The 18436-nt window shown below is 54.0% G+C and overlaps 1 protein-coding gene across 1 annotated transcript; it reads right to left on the bottom strand.

Moving 5' to 3' along the window:
• Window positions 1–1229: 1229 nt before the first annotated feature.
• Window positions 1230–16643, bottom strand: cfap20 (cilia and flagella associated protein 20). Its single transcript, XM_078429752.1, has 6 exons — window positions 16268–16643; window positions 9934–10013; window positions 9044–9155; window positions 5847–6030; window positions 4270–4385; window positions 1230–1384 (listed from the first exon to the last, which is right to left on the bottom strand). Exons 1-6 carry the CDS (start codon window positions 16349–16351, stop codon window positions 1382–1384), a joined length of 579 nt encoding a protein of 192 aa, XP_078285878.1. The 5' UTR covers window positions 16352–16643; the 3' UTR covers window positions 1230–1381.
• Between the last annotated feature and the right edge of the window lie 1793 nt (window positions 16644–18436).

Raw genomic sequence — 18436 nt, 5'->3', positions numbered from 1 at the left:
CCCCTTTACCCCCAGCCTCTTACTTGTCCCCTCAATGGAGAACTGAGTACAGATGAGTTCAGGGATGTTGTTCAGAGCGCTCTTTATATGCACAGGTGTGTGAAAACATCCATGCCTCCAGCCAATACCACCTCTCCCACCCACCTTCCTCTCTCTTCCTCAATTCTCCCTACTTCCACTCTTCTCCCCTCCCCTTACCCTCTTCCCATCCCTCCCCTTACCCTCTTCTCATCCGTCCCGCCCCGTCCCTGCCTTCCTTCCCCTCCACAGCTGGATGGTGATGACGGGTCCCAGCCTGGAGTCCTGTGTGTCAGGTGCTGGGCTCTGATGGCATCAGACCTGCGCTCGAGTGGCCTTCCACCACCGTCGGTGCCTGTAACTCTCCTGAGGGGCGGCGGGTCCCATCAATTGTGTTTACTGCGTGGATCAGTTCAATGTCCAATACTGATGTCAGTCTGCCCTGTGCCAAGTTTTTTTTGTAGATTTTTAAATCATGTGGAGACATTTATTGTAAATCATGGAATAAACAAGGTCTGGGAGTCCCAGCGTGGAGCAATCCTGCCAGAACACGGTGTTTTTTAAATAAACGATCTTTTCAATGATGTTCGGGCAGCGGCTATTTCTTTGGAGGACTGTTTGTTTACAGTTGTAAATGCTTGTGTAAATGAAACTCTTCAGAAGGATCCGTGTGACCCCTTTACTTGTTGCATTGGCAGTTATCATGTGGTCTTTCCACAGAGTTAGCTGGGCTAGTATTAGGCAGTGCTGAGACAGAGTGAGAACCTTCTAGGCTAAGGGTCTTACTGTGCTGTAACTTGCACTGTCCCTGCCCAGGGAGTGTGTGCGACAGGACGGTGAAGATGGAGCTTCACCCTGTGCATAACCTCAACTGTTCTAGTTTTTTGTAGCTCGATACATGCATTACTGTGTTCATCCCAAGAGGAATATATGGGTTAGAGATCTTCCCCCCCCCCCCCCCCCTCCCTCTATCAATTGTCTCAGGGATGGTTGCCTTCCTACACCCACCCTCTCCTGTGTACTACCCCTCCTCTCACTCATGGATGGATACACTGTATACAGCCCCCTACCTCCCCACACACTCCCCCCACCCAGCCTCGTAGCCTCCCCTCTAACTCCATGGCCACGCTCCTCTCCAACCTTCAATGAAACTCCAACCCACTCAAATTTGAGAATTTTATTTCTAGTTAAAATGCACAATATTAAAAAGCACAGCAAACACCGTTTAAACACTGGGGTTTACATTAAATGAAAATATACAAAGCATTCACTTTCCAAGGGTGTTTCCCCGGGGGGAGGTACGGACGAGACGAGACACGGGAGTCTCTGGCGGACCGTGGATCCTTCATCCTGCACACGCGGCTCACTGGAAAGAGGATACACACATTCACATTACACCTCCTCAACCCCTCCCTCTGTAGAGGAGACATACTTCATGGCAGCTTGCTTGCCGGCCGGCCTGCAGCAGTGGCAAGATGTTTAGTTTAGAGAGACACTAGGCCCGGGCCGACCAGCACGCTAACATTATCCTACACACACTGGGGACAAGTTACATTTAAACCAAGCCAATCAACCTATAAACCTTCTTGTCTCTGGAGTGTGGGAGGAAACCGGAGACCGGGAGAAGATAAACTCCATACAGACAGCACCCAGAGTCGGGATGGAACCCGGGTCTCTGGTGCTGTGAGGCAGCAACTCTATCGTCGTGCCGCCCTACATGTGCCAACATCCCTCAGCTTGCCTTGGCTGCTGCGTAGTGTTCCAACCTCACTTCTGTCCTCACCCAGCTTGGAGGTCAGGGCGAGACCGAGAATGAATAAACACTTTGATCCAACAGCAGGAGGATGAGGGGAGATCTTATAGAGGTGTATAAAATCATGAGAGGAATAGATCAGGTAGATGCACAGAGTGTCTTGCCCAGAGTAGGCGAATCGAGGACCAGAGGACATAGGTTTAAGGTGAAGTGGGAAAGAGTTTACAGGAATCTGAGGGGTAACCTTTTCACACAGACGGTGGTGGGTGCATGGAACAAGCTGCCAGAGGAGGTAGTTGAGGCAGGGACTATCCCAATGTTAAGAAATAAATTAGGCAGGTAGATGGGCAGGACAGGTTTGGAGGGATATGGACCAAATACAGGCAGGTGGGACTAGTGTAGCTGGGACATATTAGTCGGTGTGGACGAGTTGGGTTGAAGGGCCTGTTTCCACACTGTATCACTCCAAGTCCCAAAAGGTCACGGGATGAAAACCAGTCGGCACTGTCCCCTGAAAACACGGCACGACTCCCAAGAGTTTGTTTCCAGCCAGAAGCCGCTGGGAACACAGAGTGCAGGATTATCCTCGACGTCTGTGGCAATCATGATGGCGTGACCAGCTCTTATCTGCCTGCACCGATCCATATCCAAGTGCCTGTCCAAACGTCTCTTAAGTCTACCATTGCCACCACCCCTGGCAGCATGTACCACACACCCACCACACTGTTAAACAGACCTACAATCTTTGTCCCACTTGCCTCAAAGCTATGCCTTCTAATATTTCATATTTACATCCTGGTAGAACAGTTCTGACTGACTACCCTATCAATGCCTCTCATAATTGTATACACTTCTGTCAGGTCTCTCCAGTGGTCCACACAATGCAGTTCAAATCTGTCCAAACCACTTCTCTGTACACAAGACCCACTAATCCAGGCCAATGGTACACTTGCTTTTGTATAAGAAAATAACTGCAGATGCTGGTACAAATCGAAGGTATTTATTCGCAAAATGCTGGAGTAACTCAGCAGGTCAGGCAGCATCTCAGGAGAGAAGGAATGGGGGGACGTTTCGGGTCGAGACCCTTCTTGCTTTTGTAGGTCAGGGCATTGTCAGGAAGTAGTAATGCAGCTTTATAGGACTTAGGTTAGGCCCACATTTGGAGTATTGTGGGCGCCCCATTACAGAAAGGATAATGAAGCCTTTGGAGATGGTTTAGTTTAGAGATACAGTGTGCAAACAGGCCCTTCGGCCCACCGAGTCCCCTGCCGACCAGCGATCCCTGCACATTAAAATGCTACCCTACACACACGAGGAACAATTATACCATGCCGATTAACCAAAAAAACTGTACGTCTTTGGAGGTGTGGGAGGGAACCAAAGATCTTGGGAGAAAACCCACGCAGGTCACGGGGAGAACGTGCAAACTCCACACAGACAGCGCCCGTGATCAGGATCGAACCCGGGTCTCTGGCGCTGTGAGGTAATAGCTCAATCATTACGCAACCATGCCACCCAGGTGCAGAGGTTTACCAGAATGATGCCTGGATTAGAGGGAGCAGTTGGACAGGACTTTGGATTGTCTAGAAAGTCTAGAGGTTGCTAGACTTCTCGCAAAGCTAGAGGTTGCAGGAAGGCCTGATAGAAATGTATAAAGTCATGGGACACATAGATAGGGTAGACAGTCAGAACCTTCCCCCCCCCCCCCCTCCAGGATGGAAAACAGTAGAGGACATAGCTCTAAAATGAGAGGACAAAGGTGAAAAGAGATGCGCAGGGCAAGTTGTTTTAATTCAGAGTGGAGGGTGCGTGGTGCCAGAGGTAGTGGTGGAGGCAGAAATGCTAGTGGTGTTTGAGATTTTGGATATGCACATGGATAAACAGAGGCCAAGCCAGGGGACTCTGTGTGCTGATCACAGACGTGGATCTGCAATCACGCATTACAATCACAACACTCTTTTAAACCTTTACTCCAACAGCAACATCTCTTACTTTGTACACTGTGGGCAGCTCAATTGTAATCATGTATTGTCTTTCCGCTGACCGGTTAGCATGCAACAAAAGCTTTTCACTGTACCTGACAATAAACTAAACTAAACCAGGTTTACCCTTCAGGCAATGAAGGGACACAGATTGTGTGCAGGCCGAGGAGAGTTGGTCTTGGCATCATGTTAAGCACGACATTGTGGGCAGAAAGGCCTGTCCCTGTGCTGTTCTATGTGTAGGAAGGAACTGCAGATGCTGGTTTAAACTGTGGACACAAAAAGCTGGAGCGGGTCAGACAGCATCTCTAGAGAAAAGGAATAGGTGACGTTTCGGGTCGAGACCCTTCTTCAGACTGTCTGCAGACGGGTGTCGGACCAAAGTGTCACCTATTCCTTTTTCTGTGCAGATGCTGCCCGACCCGCGTAGTTACTCCAGCATTGTGTGTCTGTCCTTCTGTACTGTTCTGCGTTTCCCAGCAGTGGTGGGGTGACGAGGCTCCCGCTCACACTAACCTTGGTTTTATTCTGCACGGGCAGATACAGCTTGAACTCAGCCGGCAGCTCGTCCTCAGAGTACAACCGGTCGGAGAAATACACCCGCCTGATGCGACAGTTGGCGTGAATCTGGAAAACAAGTCAGAGAAACATAGACAATAGGTGCAGGAGGAGGCCATGTGGCCCTTCGAGCCAGCACCGCCATTCACCGTGATCATGGCTGATCATCCACAATCAGTACCCCATGCCAGCTTTCTCCCCATATCCCTCGACTCCGCTATCTTTAAGAACTCTATCAAACTCTCTCGTGAAAGCATCCAGAGAATTGGCCTCCACTGCCTTCTGAGGCAGAGAATTCTCAACTCTCTGGGTTTCAGTTCTAAATGGCCTACCCCTTATTCTTAAAATGTGGCCCCTGGTTCTGGACTCCCCCAACATTGGGAACATGTTTCCTGCCTCTAACGTGTCCAACCCCTTAATAATCTTATATGTTTCTATAAGATCCCGTCTCATCCTTCTAAATTTCAGTGTTTACAAGCCTAGTCGCTCCAGTCTTTCAACTTACGACAGTCCCGCCATCGCGGGAATTAACCTGGTGAACCTACGCTGCACGCCCTCAATGGCAAGAATGTCCTTCCTCAAAACTGCACACAGTACTCCAGGTGCGGTCTCACCAGGACCCTGTGCAACTGCAGAAGGGACCTCTCTGCTCCTAAACTATACTCAACCTTCTCCGGAGGCTCTGCTGGTCAGGGTGGGAGGCAGCCCTGCAGGGGGGACCACCGAGACGGCACCTGCTCATCCCCCCGATAACCAGAGACAGGAGAGGGAGCCGGCGACAGCGGACACGAGGAGCAAGACCGGGGGGGGGGGGGGGGGGTGGACCGGCGTCAGGCCTTCCACACCCTTGAGGCTGGCCGTGGGGGGCACAAAGGAGGCCGGGCGAGGAGAGGGACATTGGACAATCCACACAAAGCTGATGGCTGCAGGCCTGCAGCAGCCTGGGGCTCGCATCAATCACGCTCCACTCTATAAGACCAAAAGCGTGGTCTGGATCAGACCTTGGAAAAGGCAAGAGGCATAGAAGTGTGAAAAATGCACAGCTCCAGATTCTTCCCAGCTGTCATCAGGCAACTAAACCATCCTGTCACCAAGAAGGAAGCAGTCCTCAGCTACCATCTACCTCATTGGAGAACCTGGGACGATCTTTAATCGGACTTTATCTTGCACTAAACGCTATTCTCTTTAACAAGTATCTGCACACTGTGGATGTGCAGCAAGGAACTGCAGATGCTGCTTTAAACCGAAGATAGACACAAAATGCTGGGGTAACTCAGCAGGTCAGGCAGCATCTCTGGAGAGAAGGAACTGGTGACGTTTCGGGTTGAGACCCTTCTTCAGACTGAGGGGCAGCTCTATTCTTCACTCTGTGGATCATGTATATTCTTTCCACTGACTGGATAGCAGGCAACACAGAAGCTTTTCCCTGTACCGCGGTACACGAACGTAAATGTGACAACAGGAGGCCCTGAGGCACGGGGGAGCTCCGCGCCGCCCCGCCACGCCTCGCCGCCACGCCGCCCCGCCTCACTGGACTCGCAGCGTCTCGATGTAGTTGGTGCCGTAGGCTCGGCGGGTGAAGTCGGACAGGTTGAACTGGATCTGGTTCCAGCCGTCGTCCAGCCTCATGGGCATGGTGCAGATGAAGGGCTTCACCCGGGTCGTGCTCTGGTAGTTGCTCGCACGGAAACGCCGACGCACGTTCTTGTCGTCCAGGACCTGGTGGAGACCGCACCGTGAGGGGGGGAGCACGGGCACTGGGGGGACGACGACAGTGCACGGGCACTGTGGGGGGACGACAGCACGGGCACTGTGGGGGGGGGGACAGTGCACGGGCACTGTGGGGGGGGGGGACAGCACGGGCACTGGGGGGGGGGACAGCACGGGCACTGTGGGGGGGGGGGACAGCACGGGCACTGTGGGGGGGGGGACAGCACGGGCACTGTGGGGGGGGGGACAGCACGGGCACTGTGGGGGGGGGGACAGCATGGGCACTGTGGGGGGGACGACAGCACGGGCACTGTGGTGGGGGGGCAGAGCACGGGCACTGTAGGGGGACAGAGCACGGGCACTGTGGGGGGAGGGGGGACAGCACGGGCACTGTGGGGGGACGACAGCACGGGCACTGTGGGGGGGGACAGCACGGGCACTGTGGGGGGGGGGACAGCACGGGCACTGTGGGGGGGGGGGGCAGAGCACGGGCACTGTGGGGGGGGGGGACAGCACGGGTACTGTGGGGGGGGGGACAGAGCACGGGCACTGTGGGGGGGGACAGCACGGGCACTGTGGGGGGGGACAGAGCACGGGCACTGTGGGGGGGGGGACAGCACGGGCACTGTGGGGGGACGACAGAGCACGGGCACTGTGGGGGGGACGGACAGCACGGGCACTGTGGGGGGGGGGACAGAGCACGGGCACTGTGGGGGGGGGACAGAGCACGGGCACTATGGGGGGGGGACAGAGCACGGGCACTGTGGGGGGGGGACAAGAACACGGGCACTGTGGGGCGGGGACAGCACGGGCACTGTGGGGGGGGACGACAGCATGGGCACTGTGGGGGGGGGGGGGCAGAGCACGGGCACTGTGGGGGGGGGGGTCAGCACGGGCACTGTGGGGGGGGGTGGACAGCACGGGCACTGGGGGGGGGGACAGCACGGGCACTGTGGGGGGGGGGACAGCACGGGCACTGTGGGGGGGGGGGGGACAGCACGGGCACTTTGGGGGGGGGGGACAGCACGAGCACTGTGGGGTGGAGGACAGCACGGGCACTGTGGGGGGGGGGGGACAGCAACGGGCACTGTGGGGGGGGCAGAGCACGGGCACGGACGGTGAAGACTGGACAGGGGACAGGCTCATAAGTTCATGTTCATGCCCATGCACCGCAAGCCCAGTGCCCATGCATCCCAAGCCCAGTGCCCATGCAGCCCAAGCCCAGTGCCCATGCAGCCCAAGCCCAGTGCCCATGCAGCCCAAGCCCAGTGCCCATGCAGCCCAAGCCCAGTGCCCATGCATCTGCAGAGCCGGCCCAACCACAGAGCCTTTGAATGCAGAACGGTACAGCACGGGCAGGCCCTTCGGCCCACAATGTCCGTGCCGAACACGAGGCTCAGTTACACTAATCTCCTCTGCCTGCACGTGATCCATACCCCTCCATTCCCTGCACATCCATGTACCCATCTGAAAACCTCTTACAGGCCACTATCATATCTGCCTCCACCACCATCCCCTGGCAGCACGCTCCAGGCCCCCACCAATCTGTGTGTAAAAGAAACACTTGCTCCACACATCTTTAAACTTTGCCCCTCTCACTTTCAACCTACGCCCTCTAGTCTTTGATATTTCCACGCTGGGAAAACAAGGTTTCAACTGCCTATCCGATCTGTGCCTCTCATAATTTAATACACTTCTATAAGGTCTCCCCTCATCCGTGGGCAGACTTGGATTGTTCTCCTCTGAAGCGTACAACCTCTCCTTATAGCTCATGCCCTCCAATCCAGGCAGCACCATGATAAACCTCTGCATCTCTCATACGTTTTACAGGTTGGACAGTACACACAAAAGCCTGAAAGTACGTACTACTAGATTCACAAACAGCTGTTATCAGACTACTGAATGATTGTCCCATAAGCTAGAGTGCTGTCCCAAATCTTCCAACCAACCTCAAAGTCACCCTTGCACTTTTTAAAAAATATATCTGCACTTTAAATTTAACGCTGTAACATTATATTCTGCACTCTGGTGTTGTTCTCTTTGCACTACCTATTGCACCTGTGTATGGCTTGACTGTACTGATGTACAGCTTGATTTATAGACAATAGACAATAGGTGCAGGAGGAGGCCATTCGGCCCTTCGAGCCAGCACTGCCATTCAATGTGATCATGGCTGATCATTCTCAATCAGTACCCCGTTCCTGCCTTCTCCCCATACCCCCTGACTCCGCTATCCTTAAGAGCTCTATCTAGCTCTCTCTTGAATGCATTCAGAGAATTGGCCTCCACTGCCTTCTGAGGCAGAGAATTCCACAGATTCACAACTCTCTGACTGAAAAAGTTTTTCCTCATCTCCGTTCTAAATGGCCTACCCCTTATTCTTAAACTGTGGCCCCTTGTTCTGGACTCCCCCAACATTGGGAACATGTTTCCTGCCTCTAACGTGTCCAACCCCTTAATAATCTTATACGTTTCGATAAGATCTCCTCTCATCCTTCTAAATTCCAGTGTTTAACTGGACAGCACACAAACTAAGCTTGTCACTGTATCTCGGTATACGTGACAATAAGGCGGTGCAGCGGTAGAGTTGCTGCCTCACGGCGCCAGGGACTCGGGTTCCTATGGAACTACGGGTGCCGTCTGCACGGAGTTTGTACGTTCTCCCCGTGACCTGCGTGGGTTTTCTCCGAGATTATCTGTTTCCTCCCACACTCCAAAGACGTGCAGGTTAATTGGCTTGGTATAAATGTCCCTCGTGCGTACAGGACAGCGTTGGTGTGCGGGGATCGCTGGTCGGCGCGGACACGGTGGGCCGAAGGGCCCGTTTCTGTGCTGTATGTCTAAACTGAACTAATAAACCAATCCCAAAACCGACAGCTGACGTACACGATTGCTCTGAGAGACGTGTGGACTGGGGGTGACTGCTCAGTGGGCGGCAGTGGTGATTGGGGTTACGGGGAGGTTACTGCGTAGGCACATGGTCATCCTGTTCAATGCCGGGAGCCCCGGTCGCCCACATCACCTGCACTTCGAAGGTGAAGTATTTCTTCAGGTTCTTGATGATCATGACCAGGAAGGGCAGCTTGATGCCCAGGGTCTTCTTGGGGTCCGCCGGACATGTGATGTACGTGGTGCTGCAGGGATCACACACACACACACAGTCAGGGACAATCCAAGAGGAGGCAGGACACAAAGCGCTGGAGGAACTCAGAGGCTCAGGCAGCATCCGTGGAGGGAACGGAAGTACAGGGCAGTATGCCGACCTGAAACGTCCATGGATGCTGCCTGAGCCACTGAGTTCCTCCAGCACTGTGTGCTGTGCTCAAGATTCCAGTACCTGCAATGTGCTGGAGGAACTCAATGGGTCAGGCAGCATCCGTGGAGAGAATGGACCGACGACATTTCGGGTCGAGACCGTTGGTCTACAAGACCCTCTTTAACCATTAATTGGACATTATCTTGCACTAAATATTATCCCCTTTATCCTGTAACTTTACTTGATTATAATCATGTACAGTCTTTCCACTGACTGGATAGGACGCAACAAAAAAAGGTTTTCATGGCACCTCGGTACACCCGAACATCAATAATAAACTGAACATCCCTTCACCCCACCACCTACCACAGGGACTGCGATCAATCCCCCCCCACCACAGACTGGCGCCCCCTCCCCCCCCCCCCACAGACTGGTACCCTCTCCCCTCCCCCCACAGACTGGTGCCCCCTCCCCCCCCACAGACTGGTACCCTCTCCCCCCCCCCCACAGACTGGTGCCCTCTCCCCTCTCCCCCCCACAGACTGGTGCCCTCTTCCCCCCCCCCCACAGACTGGCACCCTCTCTCTCACCACCCACCCTTTCCCCCACCCCCCACCCTTCTCCCCCCCCCCCCCCCGCCCCAGGGTGGGCCTCACCTGACGTTGGTTCCCTCCACCTCCAGCACCAGGGACTGGATGTCATTGTCGGTGATTCTCTTGATGTGGCCGTTCCTCACCTGGGATCAAGCAGAGCAGCGATGAGTACATGAACGCGGGACGCAGTGCCCAGGCTGAGGGGAGCACCCAGCCCACAACATCACGGAGCAAGACCTCACTCAACATTTACAGCCCGTGAGGAAAGCTGTACCTGGTGCGGGCGGTTAGACTGGGGACAGGGCCGGGCAACGATGGGCTCCAACTGTAGCTTTTTAAAAGTTTCGTTTAGAGATACACCGCAGGAACACCGAGTCCGCACCGACTGGTGATCACCTCGTACAGTAGCACTGTCCTACACACACTAGGGACAATCTACAATTATACCACAGCCAACTAATCTACAAACCTCCACGTCTTTGGAATGTAGGAGGAAACCGGAGCACCCGGGGAAAACCCACGTGGTCACGAGAAGAGCGTACAAACTCTGTACAGACAGCACCCATACTCAGGATGGAACCTGGGTCTCTGGCGCCATGAGGCAGCAACTCTACCGCTGCGCCACCGTGCCATCTGCCGGACCAGACCGGACCGGACCGGCCCACGGGCTACGAGCAGAGGAGGAAGCTGGGACTCGGGCAGAGGATGGATGGTCCCCCTTGGGCTGTCTGAGTCACCCAGCAAAAACAGGGAGGGGGGCTGGTGAGGAGATGCTGACATCTGCCGGGCTGCCAGACGTCCTGCTGAGGTGCAAAGTGAGCTGTTCTTTGCAATCGCTGCTGCACGCCAAAGCTATTCCACCGTGGAGAGTCTGGTCCAAAGCTAAACATGGATGCAGCAAGGGACTGCAGACACTGGTTGAGGAAGAAGACACCAAGGGCTGGTGTAAATCAGCGGGTCAGGCAGTATCTCTGGAGAACGTGGACAGGGGACGTTTTGGGTCGGGACCCTTCATCGCACATTGCGGGATGGAAGAGATGAGGGTCTGAAGAAGGGTCTCGACCTGAAACATCAGCTATTCCTTCTCTCCAGAGATGCTGCCTGACCCACTGAGTTACGCCAGCTTTTTGTGTCTATCTTCGGGACAGGACTAAGCCTGGCGAGTGGTATGTGGATGCAGGGGGGGGGTATGGGGGGGGGTTGATAGGCAGACCATCGGACAAACAACATTATCATACCATTTAAAACAGAAAAATACAGCACAGGAACAGGCCCTTCAGCCCACAATGTCCTCGCCGAACATGAGGGTGGGTGAATCAGGATGACAGTCAGAACTTTTTGTTTTTGCAGGGTGGAAATGTCAAAAACAAGAGGGCCTAGATTTATGGTCAGAGGAACAAAGTTTAAAAGGAGATGTACGGGACAATTTTTTTTTCCATAGAGAGATGGTAGGGTTGCCAACTGTCCCGTGTAAGCCGGGACATCCCGTATATTGGGCTAAATTAGTTTGTCCCTTACAGGACCGCCCTTGTCCCATATTAGGCCCGGACACTGTAGGCCCGAGGGCCGCTGTAGGCCCAGGCGTCGCCCAACGGAGGTTGCATAGCAACCCGCCTCCCGGCCCGGGCGGCCACCATTGGTGGAGCGGGAGCACGTGGCCGCTGGCTGGGCGAGGTCCCGTGACATCACCTTTTGTCACTTATTTGGGAGTGAGAAAGTTGGCACCCCTAAGTGGTGGGGGCCTGGAACACAGTGCCATGGGTGGTGGTGGAGGCAGATACAATGGTGATGTTTACGAAGCTTTTAGGCGGGCACGTGGACATGCGGGGATTGGAAGGATATGGTTCATGTGCAGGTTAGAGGAGATGAGTTTAACATGACATCGTGTTCGGTGGAAGGGCATGTTCCTGTGCTGTAGTGCAGCATGATTTAAACAGCATGTGGGTGGCCCAGAGGGTGGAGAGAGGTGGCCATGGAGTTGTGATCGGTGAAGCCCGGACTGTTTCTCTCGCTGTCACAGGCTGTTGCCCAGTGCAGCGTCACAGCTGGCTCTGTGTTCGCTGTTGTCAGTTGCCGGCTTGGAAACGTATCCCCATCGAGCGCAGGGAACTGCATTATTGAATGCATCAGCCTTGGGCCAGTGGGCACTGTGCCAGGCTGCCTGATCGGGTAAAGCTGGGGGCAGTGTGAGCCGGGCAGAGGCAGAGGGAGCGAGCAGCTTCCAGCATGTGGAATATTAGCCGAAGCGAATGGGCAAGCAAACGGAAGATGCAATATCATGCCGAAATTCCCCAGTTCTTCCTCATCGCGAGCAAAGTCAGTGGATATTTTTACGGCAGAGATAGACAAATTGTTGATTAGAACGGGTGTCAGGGGTTATGGGGAGAAGGCAGGAGAAAGGGGTTAGGAGGGAGAGATCAGCCATGATTGAATGGTGGAATAGACCCGATGGGCCGAATGGCCAAATTCCACCCAGAGAGTTGTGAATTTGTGAATCTGCCTCAGAATGCAGTGGCCGATTCTCTGGATGCTTTCAGGAGAGTTAGATAGAGCTCTAGGGGCTAGCGGAGTCAGGAGGTATGGGGAGAAGGCAAGAACGGGGTACTGATTGTGGATGATCAGCCATGGTCACAGCGAATGGCGGTGCTGGCTCAAAGGTCCGAATGGCCTCCTCCTGCACCTATTGTCTACTCCTAAAACGTGAGAACTTGTGAATAAATAGCAGCATGGGGAAGGTACACAGTTAATGACAGCACCCTTAACACCATTGATGCACAGAAGGGTCTTGGGGCCCATGTCATTAGCTACCTGCAAGTGGCAACACAAGCAGATAGAGTGGAAAAGGAGGCGTAGGGTATACATGCCTTCATCGGTCGGGGCATTGGGGACAAGACTCAGGACGGCAGGATGTAGATTTATTAAAAATGTAGTTAGGCCATATTTGAAGTATTTTTTAAAATATTTTATTTTTATTTTTATTAGCAAGGAAGAAAGAGAATTACAAATATAAAGGTTATGGGGATAGATCCGGGAGATGATGAGTACAGTTGTACATCCAACCCTAAACTCAAGTTTTAACTTTAGTTTTAAATTTTAGTTTTGTGTCAAACCCATTTACTTTTTTAAAAATTCAATAAATGGGGACCAAATTTAAAAAAAATAGATCTGGTTTGTCAATTGAGACAAACCTTATTTTTTTCCAAATGCAAGGTCTCGGTCATTTCCGTAATGCACATTTTAATTGTGGGGGTTACTGTTTTTTCCCAAAATTTAAGTATTCATTTTTTCGCAGTTATTAAACTGTAGTCAAGAAAATGTCTCTGACTTATCGTAAAGTTTGTAATGTGATCTGATACTCCTAATATTATTAACTTTGGATCTAAGTCCAGTTGGTTATCGATAACTTTCAAAATAGTTTTTAAAATATCGATCCAAAGATTTTCCAAAATTGTACAAGTCACAAAGGTATGGCTTCTTGAAATTGACATTTATCACAAATAGGGGAAATACTTGGAAAGATCCTGTTTAATTTTGTCTTCGAATAGTGTAGTCTGTGTAGTATTTTAAATTGTATTACGGAGTGTCTAGTATTTAACTAATATTTGAAGTATTGCACGCAGTTCTGCCCGCCCCAGTACAGGAAGGAAGTGGAGGCTTTGGAGAGGGTGCAGAAGAGGTTGACCAGAATGCTGCCTGGATTAGAGGGTATCAGCTACGCGGAGAGCTTGGACAAGACGGGTTGATTTCTCTGGATCGCCGGAGGTTGAGGAGAGTCCTGATACAGGCATATCGATTTATGAGAGGCACAGACTGGGCAGATAGTCTGCACCTTATTCTCAAGATGATGGAAATATCTAATACTAGAGAGCATAGCTTTAAGTTGAGAAGGTAAACGTTTAAAGGAGATGTGCAGGGCCAGTTATTTCCGGTGTTACGGCATTAAGGGGCTGGCAAAGAAGAGGGTCATTCAAACCGCAAGCAAAGCCGCAGAGAAAGCCACCGGATGGCTTTGGATTAAGAGGGCTGATCGGTAGGCGGTTGCTGCTGGGATGCAAGTCGGGGCCTGATCAACCCCGGCTGGGTCACCTGGGCGAGGGGGTCTGATGTTGTGAGACCCGAAACACCCGATGACCCCAGGTCACATCACTGAGGATGCGTCCCAGTGCATCCAGAAGATGTGACTTTCATATTCGGTGCCTAGAACGCACTGTGGTGGAGGCAGATACAATAGTTGTGTTTAAGAGGCTTTCAGACAGACATAGGGATATGCAGGGAATGGAGGGATACGGATCATGTGCCGGCAGAGGAGATTAGTTTAATGAGGCATCGTGTTCAGCACAGACATCGTTGGCCAAAGGATCTGTTCCTGTGTTGTATTGTTCCGTTTTCACGAGTCTCATCCACGCATCGAAACATCTGAACATCTACGCTGGCAAGCCCCTTAAAACCATGTATGGTACAGGAAGATCACACCTTGGTCTCCTAAACTCCAAAGAATACAGATCCAACTTCTTTAACCCCCCCCCCATACCAGGAATTAACCGGTGAATCGCTTTTGGACTGCCTCCAATACTAGAATACTCCAATACTAGAAGAAGGGTCTCGACCCAAAACCTTCATCACCCATTCTTTCTCTCCAGAGATGCTGCCTGGCCCGCTGAAGTTACTCCAGCTTTTTCTGTCTGTCTCCAACACTTGAACATCCTTTCATTAATTAAAGGGGCCAGATCTGACCCCCAGGTGTGGCCTCACCAACACCCTGATAATCGTCCTCCAGGTGTGGCCTCACCAACACCCTGATAATCGTGACCGACCCTGGCTATTTCTGAACCCCGTCCCTTTTGTAATAGGTCAGGTCATAAGTGATAGAAGCAGAATTAGGCCATTCAGTCTACTCCGCCATTCAGTCTACTCCGCCATTCAATCATGGCCGATCTATCTTTCTCCCCCCCCCCCCACCCTCAACCCCATTCTCCTACCTTCTCCCCATAACCCCTGACACCTGTACTAACCAAGAATCTATCAATGCAGGACACTATACCGCCCACCTCCAGTGCTTGCTGCACCTGCCTGCTTCATGTTTGATGTTTATACACAGGAACAAGTGGTAATTCGCCCAATTTTCAACTGGAGTTGGCAATCTGAGATAGGATCAGATGGGCCAGGAATGGCTCGAGGGATGAGCAACCGTCTCCTGCATCTGGTTCTTACACTCGTAGAAATCCGCCAGAACTCTATCAGTCTCATAACTGTTGGAGCCTCCCCTCACTATCGGTGGTGGGCAGATCCCCAGTCCCCTGCAGGTAGCTCTACCTCTCTGGTGCAGAAACCTCACAACCTCCCTTCCCCAGTGGGCTCGCCTCACACCATCTCCCTCTCCACAGTCCTCTCTCCTTTGTCAGCACACCCCCACACCCCACCCACATGGGAAGCCCACTTCCCCAGAGGTAACACCTCACCCCACCACCCTGCTCCATGTCCCCCCCCCCCCCAATTCCGCACTCCCCCACTTAAAGCTTTGCCCCTGCACCACCACCCCATCCAACCACTCCACACCCCTCCATTCCCATCTCCCACACACCCTGATACCACTCTGTGCCCAAGCCCACTAGAGTCACTGTTCCCACATCACCTCGACCCCACGTCTGCACGTCCCCCCTCAGCCCAACACCCTCCCTGCATGCCCCTACTGATCCCACCCCTCTGCACACCCTCATGGACCACAAACCTTGCCGCCAGACCCTGATTTGCAGCCAAAATACCCCACAGCCCCTACCTCGTCTCCCCTTCAAGCCCCTACCCACCCCTCAGCCCCTACCCCTCCCCCTCCCCCTCCCCCTCCCCCTCCCCCTCCCCACAGACACCACCCCTCCCCATCTCCCCCACACCTCCCTCCTCCCTCTCTCCCTGACCTTCCTCCTCTTCCTACCTTCCCCCTCTCCCTCCCTCTTGCTCACCTTCCCCCTCCCTCTCTCCCTTCCCCTCTCTCCCTCACCTTCCCCCTCTCCCCCCTCTCTCTACCTCCTCTCTCCCCCCCCCCCTCTTCCCCCTCTCCCTCCCTCCCTTCCCTCTTGCTCACCTTCCCCCTCCCTCTCTCCCTCCCCCCTCTCTCCCTCACCTTCCCCCTCTCCCCCTCTCTCTACCTCCTCTCTCCCCCCCCCCTCTTCCTCCTCTCCTTCGCCCTCTCTCTCCCTCAACTTTCCCTCTGTCCCTTTCTCTCTCCCCTCTCCCACTCTTCCTGTCCCCATCTCCCTCCCCTTCCCCTTTCTCCCTCTCCTTTCTCTTTCTCCCTCCCTCCCTCTCTCTCTCTCCTCTCTCTCCTCTCCGTCAACTTTCCCTCTTCCTCCTCTTTCTCTCTCCCCGTCTCCCTCTCTCCCTCACCCTCTCCCCCCCTCACCTTCTTGTCCCAGATCTGCAGCGGTTTGCTGCCGATGCTGTAGAGGACGGAGAGGAAGCCGCTCTGGAACGTGTTCTTGAACATGATGGCGCCGTCAGTCAGTCAGTCCCCAGGCCCTGCCCTGCCCGGCCCGGCCCGGCCCGCCGCACCAAGAGGGTTCCGGGCCCGCTGCCGCTGCTGCTGCTGATGCCGCTGATGCCGCTGCTGCCGCTGATGCCGCTGATGCCGCTGCTGCCTTGCCCGCCGCCTCTCTCCGCCGCTCCTCCTGCAGCCGCCGGACTCCGGCCTCCCTTCCTCCCGCCCAGCGCCGTCGCGGTCGCCAAGGCCGTGCGTTGCCGGGGGTGTTGCCAGGGCGACCCCGGCGCTGGTCCCGCCCCCTCCCCGGCCCGTGTTTGCAGCCGCGTTGCCCCGGGATACTCGCTCCCCATTGGCCGCTCGCCCCGTCACTCAACGCATCACGTGTCATGTCCTCCCGTTGACCCCGCCCCCTCTCACCCCATTGGTCCCGCCTCACCCCGCGCCGCCGCCCGATTGGGTGGTTACACTGTCACTCCGAGGATCACGCTGTTCGTCCCGCCCCCTCTCACCCCATTGGTCCCGCATCGCACCGCGCCGCCTCTCAATTGGGCGGTTACACTGTCACTCCGAGCATCAAGTCCCGTTCGACCCGCCCCTCTCACCCCATTGGTCCCGCGTCGCCCCGCGCCGCCTCCCTATTGGGCGGTTACACTGTCACTCCGAGGATCATGTGCCCTATTCATCCCGCCCCTCACCTCATTGGTCCCGTCTTGCCGCTCCATTAGCTGCTGCTCCCGTCACTCATTGCGTCACACGTCATGCTCCCCTCCCATTGATCCCGCCCACTCTTCTCCCCATTGGTCCGTCCACCCGTCCATCCAGTGGTTCAGCCCCCCGGCAGTCATTGGCAATCCGGGCCCCCACATCAGCATATGTGGGCGGGTCCCGCGCAGCTATTGGGCGCCCGGAGCCGTGGGCGTGGCCGAGGCCGAGGCCCGCTGCTTTGCATGGAGCCCGCCAGCGGGCGGCGACACGTGGGTGTGTTGTGGATACAGGTGGCCGGAGCCCAGACACCAGACACGGCAACGGGGCACAGAGAGAGAGAGAGAGAGAGAGAGTCATAGTGACAGGCAGAGAGTCACAGAGACATAGAGACACAGAGAGAGAGTCAGAGTGACAGGCAGAGAGTCACAGAGACATAGAGACAGAGAGAGAGAGAGTCATAGTGACAGGCAGAGAGTCACAGAGACATAGAGACAGAGAGAGTCATAGTGACAGGCAGAGTCACAGAGACATAGAGACAGAGAGAGTCATAGTGACAGGCAGAGAGTCACAGAGACATAGAGACACAGAGAGTCATAGTGACAGGCAGAGAGTCACAGAGACATAGAGACACAGAGAGAGAGTCATAGTGACAGGCAGAGAGTCACAGAGACATAGAGACAGAGAGAGAGAGTCATAGTGACAGGCAGAGAGTCACAGAGACAGAGAGACAGAGAGAGTCATAGTGACAGGCAGAGAGTCACAGAGACATAGAGAGAGAGAGAGAGAGAGAGAGTCATAGTGACAGGCAGAGAGTCACAGAGACATAGAGACAGAGAGAGAGAGTCATAGTGACAGGCAGAGAGTCACAGAGACATAGAGACAGAGAGAGAGAGTCATAGTGACAGGCAGAGAGTCACAGAGACACAGAGACAGAGAGAGAGAGAGTCATAGTGACAGGCAGAGAGTCACAGAGACAGAGAGACAGAGAGAGTCATAGTGACAGGCAGAGAGTCACAGAGACATAGAGACAGAGAGAGAGAGAGAGAGAGAGAGAGTCATAGTGACAGGCAGAGAGTCACAGAGACATAGAGACAGAGAGACATAGTGACAGGCAGAGAGTCACAGAGACATAGAGACAGAGAGACAGAGAGAGAGAGAGTCATAGTGACAGGCAGAGAGTCACAGAGACACAGAGAGAGAGAGAGAGAGTCATAGTGACAGGCAGAGAGTCACAGAGACATAGAGACAGAGAGAGTCATAGTGACAGGCAGAGAGTCACAGAGACATAGAGACAGAGAGAGAGAGTCATAGTGACAGGCAGAGAGTCACAGAGACATAGAGACAGAGAGAGTCATAGTGACAGGCAGAGAGTCACAGAGACATAGA

This window comes from Rhinoraja longicauda, chromosome 2 (assembly GCF_053455715.1).
Source record: "Rhinoraja longicauda isolate Sanriku21f chromosome 2, sRhiLon1.1, whole genome shotgun sequence".
NCBI lineage: Eukaryota > Metazoa > Chordata > Chondrichthyes > Rajiformes > Arhynchobatidae > Rhinoraja > Rhinoraja longicauda.
Note: the sequence above shows the minus strand (reverse complement) of the source record. Positions and strands in the feature narration are given on the sequence as shown.

Excerpts from the sequence above, each read along its gene's own strand:
- cfap20 (XM_078429752.1), bottom strand. The coding sequence starts at position 16,351 with ATGTTCAAGAACACGTTCCAGAGCGGCTTCCTCTCCGTCCTCTACAGC. Across the intron at positions 10,014-16,267 it reads TGCAGATCTGGGACAAGAAG|GTGAGGAACGGCCACATCAA; the intron begins GTGAGGGGGGGA and ends GCTTGATCCCAG. Across the intron at positions 6,031-9,043 it reads ACTTCACCTTCGAAGTGCAG|GTCCTGGACGACAAGAACGT; the intron begins GTGATGTGGGCG and ends GGTCTCCACCAG.